At 34.2% G+C, this 16,145-nt stretch overlaps 1 protein-coding gene across 3 annotated transcripts in view; it reads left to right on the top strand.

Moving 5' to 3' along the window:
* Window positions 1–9,421: 9,421 nt before the first annotated feature.
* Window positions 9,422–16,145, top strand: part of ldb2b (LIM domain binding 2b) — an 18,465-nt gene continuing 11,741 nt past the window's right edge. For all 3 annotated transcript variants that reach the window (XM_016464924.1, XM_016464925.1, XM_016464926.1), the window contains exons 1-4: window positions 9,422–9,677; window positions 11,266–11,368; window positions 12,891–13,063; window positions 14,015–14,137. In XM_016464924.1, the coding sequence (XP_016320410.1) occupies window positions 9,546–9,677; window positions 11,266–11,368; window positions 12,891–13,063; window positions 14,015–14,137 (531 nt within the window). In that variant the 5' untranslated portion in view covers window positions 9,422–9,545. The remainder of the gene's footprint in view (window positions 9,678–11,265; window positions 11,369–12,890; window positions 13,064–14,014; window positions 14,138–16,145) is intronic.

Raw genomic sequence — 16,145 nt, 5'->3', positions numbered from 1 at the left:
GACTATCATTTTAAGTTAATTACCTTAGTGTTTGGAAGTTTAGGTCATGTGCACAAGAATGTGATTAAAGGACTACAGTTGGGTGGATTGCAAAAAAAGAAAGCAAAAAGACTTGCAAAATTCTGTTCAGTTTCAGCCATTACAGGGAGCATGCAAATATGGAAACGAAGATGTTTTGATATATATATGTATGTGTATGTGTGTGTGTATGTGTGTGTGTATGTGTGTGTGTATGTGTGTGTGTATGTGTGTGTGTATGTGTGTGTGTGTGTGAACAAAACCATGAAGTGTTTTCTACATGCTAGGCTGTTCTATAAGTGGACAACAGGAGAGAATAGACCTCCTTCAGGTACTCTGATGCAGTTGGTTACTGCAGACGGAAAAACGGAGGCTACACCGGTGTTATGATTAATTTGATGATCACCAAATTCCTCTAAGCCAAGCCAATAATCAACTACTGTCTCTGCATTAGTGAGGCTTTTTATCATATTGCCTTTTTGTTTACATGTAAACACCAAAATACTGTAAGTTGTAGTTATTTAAAATTGGATAATTGCATAAAAATGTCAAAGATTATGTTTTGTAAATGCGATGGCAAAAATAGCAATTAAACTTTTATTCTGATTCATTTAGCTTCTTTTTTCCTTGCAGTCAAATATCCTTGTTACAGTCACAGTCTGCTTCTCACCATAGGGGGTCGCTGATGATTAATTTAATTACAGGTTCTCCTTTGGGTCCACACAGTCAAAAAAAAAAAGTAATTATGTTATGATCAGACTAGAATAGTGAGTCAGCATTGAAAAAGTGCTTTTATGAAGTAATGCAGTTTTTTTCGTTCTCTTTTTTTTTTTTGTGAGGATCAGGTATTTATTTAGAGGTACTAAAGTATTGCCTTTTTTCTCTTTATAAACTGACTTTTATTGTAACAAAGTACAAGAATAAATGGTTCATGAAACGAGTGTTTAATTTCCAGTAATTTAGATGAAATGGAAAAATGATAATGGGTTCCTGAGCTACTACAAAAGAGATGCACTTGATGTCAAAAATAAAAATCAATTACCCATTAAACTCATGAGTTTATTTTCAGAAATGATAAATAATTGGTAAACACTTTTTTATAATTTTGACATTTTCAAAACTTATCACATTCTCTCCTATCTAATAAGATTGAAACAAAACCACATCACAAATGTTGTCTAGGGAGAAACCTTGACACAAATGAGATTTACAGAGATGCTTCCGCCTTGTTACCTTGCATAATGTATCTTGAGAACACTTGAGAATGCTACTTCAGGAAAGAATTTTTTGTGGTCTAAACATCCAGATGAGTGTTGAGAAGTGCTGTTTGCTGCCTGGAAAGTCAAGATGTCCTAATTGGTGTCCAAAAGTGGAAAATTCTATCATTTACACACTGTCATGCTGTTTCGAACCCATATTACTGTATTTTACGGAGCACAAAAAAGAGATTTAATGAAATGCTCATGTTGCTCTTTTCTATTAAAAGCAAATGGTGATCTAGGGATTATAAGCTTCAAAAATTATAAACAGCAAAAAGTACCACAAATGCATAAATAAAAAGTATAAAATCAAAATGAAAGTACTGAATGTGAATTGCTCGTTACTTAAAGCCATATGATAGCTATGTCTAGAAAAGACTCAAATGTACGTTATTCAGTGAAAATCCCCTCTGCTTTAACTCTCAAATGTTGCATGTGAATATGCATATTCATATTTGGTGTCACAAATCAGAGACACACCAGAACAAGAGTGCTAGTCAAGGGTAAACGCAGTTACCTTTCGCAGTACAAAATATAATTTACCATTTTATTATAGTTTACTAAGGCCCTGTCCACACGAACGCGGTTATTTTTAAAACCGCCTCTTTTTCTACGCGGTTTGGCCTCGCACCAGGTCACTGAAACCGAACATTTTTGAAAACTCCTGCCAGGGTGAAGATTTTTAAAAACTCCGGTTGCAGTGTTGTCGTGTAGACAGCGTATCGATCCGAAGTATCGATATATCGATACTGACGCGAGTATCGAAAGTATCGATACTCAAACAAAAAATATCGATACTAAGGTGCATTTTTATTTACCAGTGTTTTAAACATAAAGTTAAGTGGTTTTCATTACCCATTTTACTCTTAGTAATTTAATAATTTCATAAATTTCATAATTTAAAAGTTTAGTGCAGAAGTATCGAATCGGTATCGATATCGACGATACTGCCTTGAAAAATATCGGTATCGTATCGAAAACAAAATAAGGGGTATCGCCCATCCCTAGAAGCCAGAGTTTTTGGCTTGTGACATCGGCGCCTGTGCTGTTATCTCCGCCTACTGGAGACTTTTTCAGGCTTCTGATTGGCCAACATGGCTTTACGGTTGAGATTACATCGCCACCTGTTGGTTTGGCATGCTCTTGACAGTGCTTCATAGCATGCGTTTGCGTTTTCATGTGGACGGAGATTTTTTTTTAAACGGAAGAAGGAAAAACTCCGTTTTTAAAAATACCCGTGTGGACATGGTCTAATTATTGATTTTTTTAACATTATGGTGACATTTAAAGGTTCAGTAATATTTAACAATTTATTATGAATTAATGTATTAGGTATCATGAAGTAACAATTATACCATGTATTAATCTATGTCAATGATAAATTCTGCATATATTAATCCAAGTTAGCATTTTAAATTGTGTAAATTAACGTTTGTATAAGGAATGAGCATAAATTCAAAAATAATAACATTTTTGCAAATAAAAATAATTTATTGTAACAAAAAATAGTGGAAACCTAAAGACAAACTGATTCAAAAGTAAGCAGATATTTAATATTTCACAGGAATGAAAGCAAGGCTATGAGAGATAGAATTACAGTGTGTTCAATGGATTGTACTGTAGTTTAATTACATAGCGATTGTTCAGCTGATGAAATGTCTTTCCAAAAAAAAAACCTTCAGTAGACAAAAACTCCATAAAGCAGTTGTGAAAGTTGTGAGTTGTACCTTTGAATAGTCATAGTGCATTCCACTGTAAACACTAGTCTATCCCTCACAGTCTTGTTTTCATTTGTGTAAAATTCAGTATGCCATATATCAACTAGGTCTATGTCATTTGATGTCATTGAAGTCAATAGAGTGACATGTCTTGACACATCAGATTGGACAGAATGTGCATACAGAGATACCGAGTGGCCTTTAATAGATTATGTTTATGTTGTTTTAGGAGCTTGACGGATTGTAATATTAATTTCACATTTATCCACTGTCATTGTATGGACAAAATTCTAAAAAATATCCTGTGTTCCACGAGCGCAAGTGTATGTTAATCAGTTTTTCGTTTTCATTCCTGTAAAGGTAAATAAACTAATGATTATATAGTGCATTGCGATACAATATCAAAATGTTACACAAGTGCACCAGTGAGCTTTTTCAAGGTTTATTAATATAATGAGATTCCACATGATGCAACAACTAAGAACCCTTTCGCAACATTCATGAGCAGGTTTTGGTTGTTGCTGGATTTTGTGCACCTTCTGTAGGCCTGCACAAAACCTCCCATTCTACCTCATTCAGTCCTTCTAGATTAAGATCTGAAGACACTGTGCATTGGAGTGAATGTCAGATGTTTGCTTGTGGATCTGCTGGATGTGTGCATCTGAAAGCAAGCAGACTCTGGCCATAAATGGCTGTACACAATCAGAAACAGTATTCAAATGATGCTAGATGGAATTAAGGGGTCGATAGAGTCAGTGCCAAGAAAACATTTACCACAAGCCTGAGCTGAAACCATTGATCAGCCTGTTTTGAACCTTCTATCTGCATATAACAGCGGATATATTTCTTCTTTGGTTAAATCACATAATTTTGGTGTGTCAGTTGTATTAATTAATTCATTATTAATTTTATTTATTTATGCCGCAGATGGCTTGTATAACTCTGTATCATCATTATATTTATATTAGAGAGAGTTTTGTTGTTTCAGGGTTTCATTTTTAGCTAATATTTTGTTTTCTTTTTGGTTAATTTTAATCATCGTCATCATCTGAGTTTCTCTATAAGACACCATTAATTAGTTGTGAAATAAATTTTGAAGACACTCAACATTGGTATCTGCAAATATTGGAAGGTGAGAATACAACAGCTTGTTTTAAAGAATTACGAATTAAAGATTTATTAATTGTTCTTACTGTGCATTATGATGTTTGAATTGATCAATGTATCTGTTATCAGGCATGACATGAAAAAAAATGTTATAGGAATCAATAGTAGTTATGATGATCTAAGCGGAGTAATAAACACGTGTCATTATTTTAATAGTATTTGGAAATATTCTTTGAATCACAAAGTCAATAATACATTTAAAATCTCATACATTTCCCCTGTATTTTAGTCAAAGGTCAGTAAAGGAAGTTATGTGGCCTCCCATTCTGCTTTTTACATAAGCCATTCTTCATATATGAGTTCATTCATTTATTTGCTTATTTGTACTATTTCTTTGCTGCTGTACATTTTGCATCAGAATCAGAAGAGCTTTATTACCAAGTATGTTTACACACACAAGGAATTTGTACTATATACAGAAAAATAAAAAATTTAATTGTTTAAATAAATGTACAGATATGTTATAAGTGTGCAAATATGTTATTTACAAAGTGTGCAGTTTACAAGTGTACACATTTTGGATTCTGTGTATATAAATGCCAGTTGTGATAAACGATGTATTAAGTTTTAATTGTTCAAGCTGAATATAGCCTGCGGGAAAAAAACTGTTCTTGTGCCTGGCTGTTCTGGTGGTCGGTAAGACATTGAATAGGACTATAGCTCAATTCTAATGCACTGCTTGCCTTTGTATTAATTCATTAACTCTGTCACAAATTCATTCATGAAATTTGTGGTTGATTTATAATGAAAAGATTACTTCAGAATTTCAGAAATGATAGTATGTCATTGTATTGCAGCAACAGCAAGAGAAACTAGGAAAAAATATTCTTTCTCTCTCTATCGCTGTTTATTCTTTGCCTGTTATCAGGCTGGGCAGCCCATAATTTCAGAGCTGAAAGAACGAGGTCACTGAGTTGAGGTTGCTATGGCAACATCACATCTAAAGAATAGTGAATAGTAGGAGCATACAGCAAGCAAAGCTTGAAGTTCTGTTTGTGTTATTCCTGAGTAGAAGAATGTGTGCTGCTAATCTTCCTTCATCACCACTGTTAAATATACTTTTTTTTTTTTTTTACTTAAATCACAGACTTTGCCTTTTTAGAATCTTGACTAACTGCTTGTCAATAACTCTTGTGTCTATGCTTGTAATGTGAGCATTGTTATACTGCAAGTACAATGGGCGTCACTTTGTGTTGAATCCACCTAAAAATAACATGTATTAGAAAAGCATTTTTTGGAAATGTTATTTTATTTTTTATAATGTTTTATTTATATATAAATCAGACAATATTTTGAGATGAAGTTGACTGACAACCGTGCCGAACCTATCAAGAGACTTGCAAATGAAAAGTGCACATTTTCAGTTTTTAAATAGAGAAAAAAAACTTATTTTCCAAAGAATGCCATTTACTTTCAACGTTTTTTTAATATATATACACTGTATATATAGCACCTTTATTTTTAAGTGTATATATATATGTGTGTGTGTGTGTGTGTGTATTCTGTGTAAATATACAATATATATTTGTGTATCTGTGTGTGTGTGTGTGTGTGTGTGTGTGTGTATAAAAGCATTTTTTGGAAATGTTATTTTATTTTTTATAATGTTTTATTTATATATAAATCAGACAATATTTTGAGATGAAGTTGACTGACAACCGTGCCGAACCTATCAAGAGACTTGCAAATGAAAAGTGCACATTTTCAGTTTTTAAATAGAGAAAAAAAACTTATTTTCCAAAGAATGCCATTTACTTTCAACGTTTTTTTAATATATATACACTGTATATATAGCACCTTTATTTTTAAGTGTATATATATATGTGTGTGTGTGTGTGTGTGTATTCTGTGTAAATATACAATATATATTTGTGTATCTGTGTGTGTGTGTGTGTGTGTGTGTGTGTGTATGTGTGTACCTGGTATTTATCACGTTATGGGGACCAAATGTCCCCACAAGGGTTAGTAATACTAGTAAATTTTGACCTTGGGATATTTTTGAGGTCCCCATGAGGAAACAAGCTTATAAATCATACAGAATGAGTTTTTTTTTGAGAAAGTAAAAATGCACAAAGTTTCCTGTGAGGGGTAGGTTTAGGGGTAGGGTTGGTGTAGGGCAATAGCACATACAGTTTGTACAGTATAAAAACCATTACGCCTATGGAATGTCCCCATAAAACATGGAAACACAACATGTGTGTGTGTGTGTGCGTGTGCGCGCACATATACAGTATATGCATAAATATAGTTTGGCATCCCCCCAAAAAACATCTGTGCTTTTGTATGTGTGATTTTTGTATGTGTGTGAACATGTTTTCAGTATGTGGAGTGTCTTCAGTATCTGTATCTACAGTAAGATGTTGAGAAACATTTGGAGCTGGGATGAGTATGAGTTTCTTTACTAAACCTTGCATTTGTGTGTGTATTCCCACCTATATATTGTAGTGTCTGTGGATTATTTTTAGAGAATCTGTGGTTGCATTAATATTTAATCAAAGGATTCAACAATAAAATCCATGTGGATCTTTCTCTGTTTCTGACTCACTCTGTCTCCATCTTCCTTTCTCTTTGATTATCCATACAGTATAGATGCATATGTGTGTGTGTTTGGGGATAGGCATGCAGAAAGATTGCACAAGAAAACACACTCATACATGCTACTTAGTGGAATTGCTTGTGCAGGGTCAGAGAGGGTGATGTTTACTCTAAATGATGAGCAACATCCTTTGACATTCATTATAAACTTAATCTCACTGGACTTTAGGTTTACTTAAATTCGCCTTCATTATGTTTCTCTTTCACTTTTTTCTTGATGGGGCCCTCACATATTTCATTTCAAACATTTGTGTTTGATGCTTTGTTCTTCAACACTTTTTAGTACACATTGTATTATTGCCAGAATACATTTGAGTGAAACGCTGAATAGAAAATTTAAACGAATTTCAGAATTTCTTTTTATTTCATTTTAGTTCTTTTGTTGAATGCAAGCAGCAAACAAGCAGCATGAACTCCACAATTCATACAATGTGTTCAAAAATTTATGTTTGTGTTCAAAAATATTGATATTAAAACCATGTTGTCTAGCATGATTTTAGAATCCAACTAAATGTCTCATTTGTAGAGGTCAATACTCGATAAGATTTAGGGTATCAAATTATGGAATGATTTATCCCATCTGGCAAAAAAAAAAAAGTTCTTCATTAATATGTTATAAAAGATGCTTAAAAAGCATTTTATTACTGATTTATAAAATATTGTTTCCTTATTTCTTCTTGTTATGTATTTCATGTTCCTTATAGGGTTTGTTTCTGGTGTACGTTACAATATATGCTCTTATTAATTTGATTCAGTAATTTGCATTTATACATTTTTGTATGTTACTTATATTTTGTTTAGGTTGAGACTTTAAATAAGCTCTTATGGTTTTTCTGCCTCTCCCTACACTGTATATGAATTATAGTTCTTTGCTTTTTATCGTATATGTTTTATATTGTGCAACTAAACTAAACTAAAAAAAAAAAACTTGTGTGAAAAAAATTAAGTGACCGTAAAATTTGTATTCCTTTTACATCATAATATTTCAGTTTGTTTGTTTGTTTGTCTATTTGTTTATTTATTTATTTATAAATCCTAAATATTTCTTAAAATAAAATAAAAATGAAATTAATATAAAATAAAATAATACAATACAATACAATACAATACAATAAAACAAAACAAAACAAAAAATTAAATTAAATTAAATTAAATTAAATTAAATTAAATAAATAAATAAAATTAAATCGGTGTGCTTTCCTGTTCAAGAAATGGTCCTTGGCCTTCCCAACCATTCTGCTATTCTCAATCCTCTTGCCATTTGCTATTAACTAAAAGGAAACCAGAGAGTGACATCTTGTGGTCATCTTTGATCAAGTCACCATAGAGACCGGGAGGAAAATTGATAAACACAAAGACATGGATAGAGAGTTCTCTCATTATCCTACTCTCTCTCTCTCTCTCTCTCTCTCTCCATTTATACAGCAGTGGAGTGGGTAAATTCCATTCCTTTAGAGTGTGTGTGTGTGTGTGTGTGTGTGTGTGTGTCTGTGTCTGTGTGTGCATCTCTGAGCCTCTTTACTAATATACCTACAGTTTGCATTGTGAAGCCACATGAGCATTGAACTATCAATCACACAAGCACAAAATGAAGCAACAGGCTCTGTGTATATGCGTGCGTGCGTGCTACTCTCTACACTATTTTGTAAAAACAGGGAGTGTCTTGATTTTGGCCATGAGAAAGAGAGACTAAGAGAAAAAAAGAAAGTGAAGTAAAGGAGGTGAACTTTTGGGGCCCCGCTTTCCCCTAAAACAAGAGAGTAATAGAATCCATATGGACTCACTCTCTCTCTACATGTCTGTCCTATCTGTCTCTCATCACATAAGAGAGATTTTTGAGCATAAAAATGAGTGGGAAATGTATAGAAAGATTACATTATCCACAAGAACTGCTGTGTGTTTGCTGCTCAATATGTGTCTGCCTGTCCCGGTAGAAGAGAAAACACTCAATATGCCCTGATCTGATGTTTCCAGCACATGTAGAATATATTATGCCATATTACTGTTATATTATTTAGATGTTTGCTTCTGTAAATCTGTCTAATCCCTTATCTTATTTTATTTTATTTCTAGTTTACATACATACATTAGTAATTCACTTTGCACTGCATGCTTAATACTTTTTTATATATTATTATTATTATTATTTTTCTTTCTATTAATACATATGTGCACTATTTGTAAGAAGCCCGGCAATACAAATGTATAGTTAAAGCATACTTCAATTGACAAATTGAGAGACAGAGTGAGAAATATAGAGAGAATGTGTGTGTGGGGGGGGGAGCAAGTCTCTTGTGTGAGTCATAAAGAAGGAGAGATGGAAAAATACAAGTAGAGAAACACACACACACTGTAGTTGCAGCTCTGCATTGAATACGTGCAATGCTGTATGCAATTCATTTGCACATGAGCAAACTATATTATGCCACAGTAGCACACACTGCAGTAGTTATAGAAGACATGTATTGGGGATTTTATCCGAAATATTAAAAAGTGATTGCATTCCATTGAATTTTGCTCTAATTGGCCAACTTGTCAGACTGTACTGTAAGGAAAGACCCACCAATTTACAGGAGCCTCTCTCCTTTCCTCCACCCACTTCCCATCGTGAAGTCCTCCCTCCCTTCCCCACTCCTCTCCTCTCCTCTCACAGCAGAGCGCGCGTGTGATTTGACAGTCGCATCTCTCCGTGTGTCCGGGAGCGCACGTGTGTGTGTATGTTTACGATCGTCGTGCTCCACGTGCTGCGTGTGGATGCGCTCCTCGCGCGCTGTCGGTAACAGAAACCATGACTGGCGCGCCGCGCGACCCCTTCTACTCATCTCCGTTCGGTCCGTTTTACCGGAGACACGCGCCCTACCCGGTGCAGCCGGAGTACCGGATGCACGAGCTTAACAAACGGCTCCAGTCCCGGCCTGAGGTGAGTGATTACCAAAAATCAGGACTTTGCAATTAATATTTTATGTACGTTCTTAAATATCTAAAGCAAACATACATTTTAGACGAGATCAATAGAGTCATCATGTAATCTATAAGAACTTTTCTGTCAATTATGCTGATTTTAAAGAAAAAAGATCTTTCAATAATTAGCCTATTTTATGATAAAAAGTGTTAAAAACGGAAATTAGCTATTAAAAAAATAAAGATAAATATTTTGAATTTATTTTAGGTCACGTATTTATGTGTATAATATCTCAACATTCTGTTACAAATAGTGCTGACATTTCCGTATTGCGTTTTCGAGAAGAATTGAGCCTTTTCAAAATATACTTCATATACAAAATATACATTGTTGGTTATGATGGAAATAAGACGTGAACAGCAATGCACATCTATGCCAGAATAGCATAATAGCAGTTTGAAGATCAGAATTTTAATCAGTTTTAATATTTTTTAAGTTATGGGCTATCTGTTAATGCATTTTTTATACATTAAAAGTTGACTGCTTACATGGCATTATTATTACACCTATCAAACATCATTTTTGTTGCACACAAAATGAAAATTCAAATAATCACATAAGCGCACTTGAAGGTTGCCAAAGTCATGATCAGATCTTTATTACCAGACATTTTACACACGTTTAAAACGTTACACACGTATTCCTCTCGCATCACCACAGTGTGACCCCAATGTTCACTTACAAACTGAACATATTCAAGGACTTTCACTAAATAGGATTTGACTGAGCACACAACACATTAGTCCTTGGTTTGGTACAATACCAAATACACTATTGATTATGTGGTGGTTTTCAGGAACACAAACAGCAAGGTGATGTTCCATAATGTTTATTTGGTAGCATGAATTATTGTAGTACTCTCCATAAGACAGAAACCGAACAAACAGTGCAATGTGACTAGTATATATATATATATATATATATATATATATATACAGTATATATATATATATTCTTTCTCCCTCAATAGGTCCCGATTTAAACTGCAGCGCAAGCTGTTAATATTTGCTTTTCCTGATGCCGTCAGTGTGTGTGCAAAAATAATCCACAATAAATAGTACTTTAAAATATTGCCTACACTCAGAAAAAGCAATGCGAATAAATGGAGGAAAATAAAATGTATCAGCAGAGGTATGTTCAGCACACCTGGAGTCATGATAATTTGACAGATACCGCTAAGAGAGACTAAACTATTGGAATGATGACCTCTATAGAAACACCCCTTTCTCACAATCTAATAACTGTCTTGCACGTTTATAACGCACAAAGTGTATTGTGGAGTATGAACTGGTATAATAATGTCCAATACAAAAGTGAATCTCAATAGCAGGCCAGCGGTAGCTGGCTGGATTTGTGGTGTAAATTGCTGCCCTTAATGGGGCGAGTCAAGATGGGTGTGTGTTTATAATAAACAGAAAGCTTTGAAATGATAATCACTGTGCCAGGCCTAATTTTGGTCATTTTGGGTCATTCAGAGGTCAAGTACTTCTGTGCCTCTCCTCTGTCTCACTCAGTGTTAAATGCGTGTTAATGTGTGATCCCACAGGACTGTGATATTCTGTGGTGGGATGCATTCTGCACTGAGTTCTTTGAAGAAGATGCCACATTGACTCTCTCATTCTGCCTGGAGGAGGGACCAAAGACGTACAGTAAGTGTGTGCAGAGCCATAGCCACCATGTATTCATTGATGTTCGAAAAGTGTGGTGTAATGGTTTAGATTCTTCAACTTTTCTGTTGGCCCCCCTATACAGTATATTTAACATTTGGTTGGGTCTATGACGTGACACACTTTTTAATTTTATTTCATTAAAAAGTACATTAAATGCATTAAAAATCAAATTCATACATACAATGACAATACAGTTTCTGACTTAAATGGTTTAAACTGTCCACACATCATGATTAAGAAAAAAAAGGATTCTATTCTTTAGCGTAATCTTTTCATGTTATTTTTTTGGGGGGAAATATTTGAACAAAACTGCTGTCCTGCTTATTCATATTTTAAATAATTTTGCAAAAAAAAAAAAAAAGAAACAAAAAAAACCCTGAAAAAAGAAAATTATATCATTGAGGCACCCTGCTGATTCTCAGGACTGTGTGTCAGGGTCTGTAAGTCGTTTTAAATATTAACAATTTTAATCTTTTTATGACATGCAAGGTTAGTTCAGGCTATAAAATGCCATAAAATTCTCAATTCATATCTTCATAAAAATGCTTTTTACCTTTAAGCTATTTTGAAAATAATGATTCAGATAAATTCACATTCAGTGTGTAAAGAAAATATTTTGACTTTACATTTTTTAATTCATTACATTTTTTTTTTTTCAAAATATAAAACCACGATAAATACAGTGAATGAGAACTTGGCACATATGTTTTAAACTAGATTTGTAACCACTTACAATCCTTGAATGTTGTTTTTTGGTGGATTTTGTAAACATCAAAATATGATAAAATCACGGTGTACACTAATGATTACTTATTAACTTATTAAATTAAATGAGAATCAGATTTGTGAGCATATATGTACTTTAAGATGTGTAAAACATTGTTTTACCCTAAAAAATGTGGTGTAAAATATTTTTAAAATCACAAATAAAATCATAATAAAATTTGCACACTTTGTCTCCTTTTCTCTTTCTAAGGTAGAGTTTGAATTTAGATTCATTTCAGTCTGTTTAGAGTTAGACAGGGACACAGTTGTGCTGGATTTCACTCATTCTCATTCATTCCTTATTCACTGTGTATGTGGTGAGATTTGATTGACAGGTCTGGGGTGTTCAAATAAATATGGGCCTGCAGACTTCACACACCTCTACTGCAGTGATTGACAGCTCCAGAGCACTAACAGTTCTGTGCGCATGCACAGCCTGCTGGACTTAATGCCTGCGGCATTCAGTAGCCTGTTTGTTTCCAACTCTTAGGGGACCACACACAGAGACACACACATAAACACACACATTTACGTTTGCCAGTTAAGGTGTTCGGCCAGTGTGTCGCCCAACTTTGAGTCTCTTTCATCATATGGCCATTAATAAATAAACACCTCTGCATGGAGTCTATACCATTCTTTTCCTTCTGTTTGTTAATCCGCGACCGCAACTGATGTCCTCAAAATGAAATTTCCCTCTCCACGTATGTTTCTCTCACTCTCCTTCCTTCTTCCCCAGCCATCGGGCGCACCCTGATCCCTCGTTACTTCAGTTCTCTGTTCGAAGGAGGAGTCTATGAGTTGTATTTTGAGCTGAAACAAACAAAGGAGTCGTTCAACAACTCAGCTATTACTGTCGACTCTCATCACTGTACTATGACAACACAACACGGCAAACCTACGTTCACTAAGGTACTGCACACACACGCACGAGTCTGGCTCAGTGAGTCTTTGCTTCCTCATTTTGAGCACTAATGTATTCCTCATTGTGAATTCTGGGCTGGAACTGCACAAAACAAAAAAGGAAAATATAACCCCCACTCTCTCCCTCTCCCTCCTGCTCTTTCTCGACTTCTTCCTCACTCCCTCTCTCCCTCGCTCATCCACAAAAAACGCTTCTCTTTTTTCTGTCCTATAGCTTTATGCGCTTAAACTGTAGGGTGATCTTGATGAAAAGTCTGCTAATACTGTCTTTGAACAAGTATATTACAATACTGTTCAGAGAATGCTTTTGCTTATTTCATTTATATCATATGACAAGAATACTTGGTTCCCAAAGACCAACATAACGTGTGATTTTCTGAATGTCCTATGCAATATTCATATGGTACGCCATTACGATGCAGAATCGTTCAATTGTCAATTAGAGAGAGAGAGTTTTGTCCAACTTTGCTTTTTAGTAAATGAACATTTGTGAATTAAATATTGATTCGGAAGACTGTATGTTGTAGCTAAGTTATACAGACACAGTTCCCAAGTGTGTGTGTGTGTGTGTGTGTGTGTACTGGAGGCATTGATCAGAGCGTGTCTGCTGGGATTACATCCCTCCCGTTGCTATGCCAACCTTGCAGCTACCCTCTGTTCCCCCGGCAACAGAATGTTGGGGTTCAGAGTTCCACACAGAATCCTGCTTGTGCTGAAAATACTGCTTTAATGAGAGAACCGTATAATTTGATTTGTTTTAAATGAATGAAAAACAAAAATTAGTTAGATGTAATTCTCTCACAAGTTGTGCACTGGTCAAGTCAAGTCATGATTTCAGAAGATACAAGATAATTAATTGTCTTTGTGTGATGGCTGTCTTATTTTATTCTGAAAGTTTGAAAAAAACTGAATGACAAACTCTCTTCCTTTTTTTCACAGGTGTGTACAGAAGGCCATCTTATTCTTGTGTTCACCTTTGATGACCTCAGGAGAATCAAAACATGGCACTTCACTATCACACACTACAGTGAACTCATTCCTCGCAGTGTCTTGGCTGTAAATGTGAGTTACTTTTCATGTGAATCAAAAAATCCTCCTTAATATTTCTCACACAAAATGATATGCATCCTGGATGACCTTCTACATTGACCAGACTTTGCAGCATACACAGAACACACTGTTTTGAATACTGTATCCCATAATGCAATGTGCTAGATTTGACCATTGATTTCCATTGCAGCAAATAAAGCAGAAGTAATATCAGCAACAGTTTTAAAAGCTCTATCTTGATTATTAAAATAATAAAAAAATAATTACATTTAAATTTTAAATGGACTGCCAACAGTCCAAAAATACTTTTTTCCCCCCACCAAATTGGACTAAAAATGTAACAATTTTTAGATGAAAAACTGGACACCACTCTGAATCTTTATAAGAATTAAACTTGCATTAAAATGTAGCATTCTATTGTTTAAGGTATTTATCTTTGCATAGTCCATGCTGTCACATATACTACCATTCAAAGGTTTGGGGTTGGTAAGATTTTTAAATATTTTTAAAAAGAAGTATCTTATGCTCTCCAAAGGCTATATTTATTTGATCAAAAACACAGTTATATTCTGAACTATTATTACAATTTAAAATAATTCTTTTTTTCTATTTTAAAATATTTTAAATGTAATTTATTCTTATGATAGCAAAACTACATTTTCAGCAGTCACTACTAGTTTAGTGTCACATGATTCTTCAGAAATCATTCTAATATGCAGATTTAGTGTTCAAACATTATCATCAATGTTGAAAACAGTTGTGCTTATTAACATTTTTGTGGAAACTCCTCAAAACTTTTGGATTTTTGGATGAACTTCTGATAATAGAAATCTCAAGAACAGCATTTCTTTGACATTTTTTGTAATTTTTTTTTTACAAACAATATAAACAATATAAAGGTTTTAACTGTTACTTTTGGACAATTGAATGTTTCCTTGCTTAAATAAAAATATTGAAAAAAGAAAAAAAAAAAAGAAAGACAATCTCCCTGACCCCAAACTTTTGGTAGGGCACTACTTTTAAAAAATGTGGGCAGTTTTCATTGTATATTATAATATATGATAATATATTATCATATTCTGCATGACCTTATTCTACAACCCTAATTATCCTACCCAATACCTAAACTTAACAGCCACCTTACTAACTGTTAATAAGTAGCAAATTTGGAGTTTATTGAGGCAAAAGTCGTAGTTAATGGTAGTTTTACTGTAAATTGGATTAAAAAATAAATCATTTGCTAGCAATACCAAGGTCATGGAATTGATTGCCGGGGTGTATGTTAATGATAAAGTTTGTGTCTTGGGTGCAATGTAAGTTGCATTGGTTAAAAGTGTCTGTCAAATTCTTTGCTAAAAATGTCAAATACTTTGTGTGTAAATTAGGTTCCCTTCCCTTAGCGTTAGTACATTTTCATGTGACTCATACTCTCAGTAATTGTTAACATTAATTGTTAAAACACTGTCCTTACTTTTTCTGACTGTGTGTGTGTGATATTATTCTCACACAAGTCAGTTTCTTTTCACATGAGCCATGTACTGCTTGTATGAGTTCAGTACTGCTGCGTCGGAGTGAAGTTTTTTAGCTTTTTTAGCCTACACTGTGGATTAACATTTTACATATGTAACATTTACAATACTATTTTAAGCTTTACATGATTTTAATTAAAAAATAATCAAAAACTAATTTGCTGTTTTCTAAATAATACGATTTCCCCAGTTATCTGGGTTATGTCTACCATGGATTTGTTTGGCATATTGGCAAACTCAGGTATTTTCAGATGCATTCACAGGTAGTTGGTTATGGTACAACAAAATGCATTTCAGCCCTTTTTTATCAATCAAGGTGAAAGCATCCAAACCTTTTAGCTAAACTGTCAGGATGTTGCTATGGAAACATATCCTGTAATGAATTAGAGCTCTATCTGGATGGAGCACAAAATAAGAGAGAGAATAAATGGACTTGTGTGTCCGTGTGTGTGTGTGTGTGTGTGTGTGTGTGTGTGTGTGTGTGTGTGTGT

Source organism: Sinocyclocheilus anshuiensis, unplaced genomic scaffold (genome assembly GCF_001515605.1).
Source record: "Sinocyclocheilus anshuiensis isolate Anshui unplaced genomic scaffold, SAMN03320099.WGS_v1.1 scaffold128, whole genome shotgun sequence".
Classification (NCBI taxonomy): Eukaryota; Metazoa; Chordata; class Actinopteri; order Cypriniformes; family Cyprinidae; genus Sinocyclocheilus; species Sinocyclocheilus anshuiensis.
Note: the sequence above shows the minus strand (reverse complement) of the source record. Positions and strands in the feature narration are given on the sequence as shown.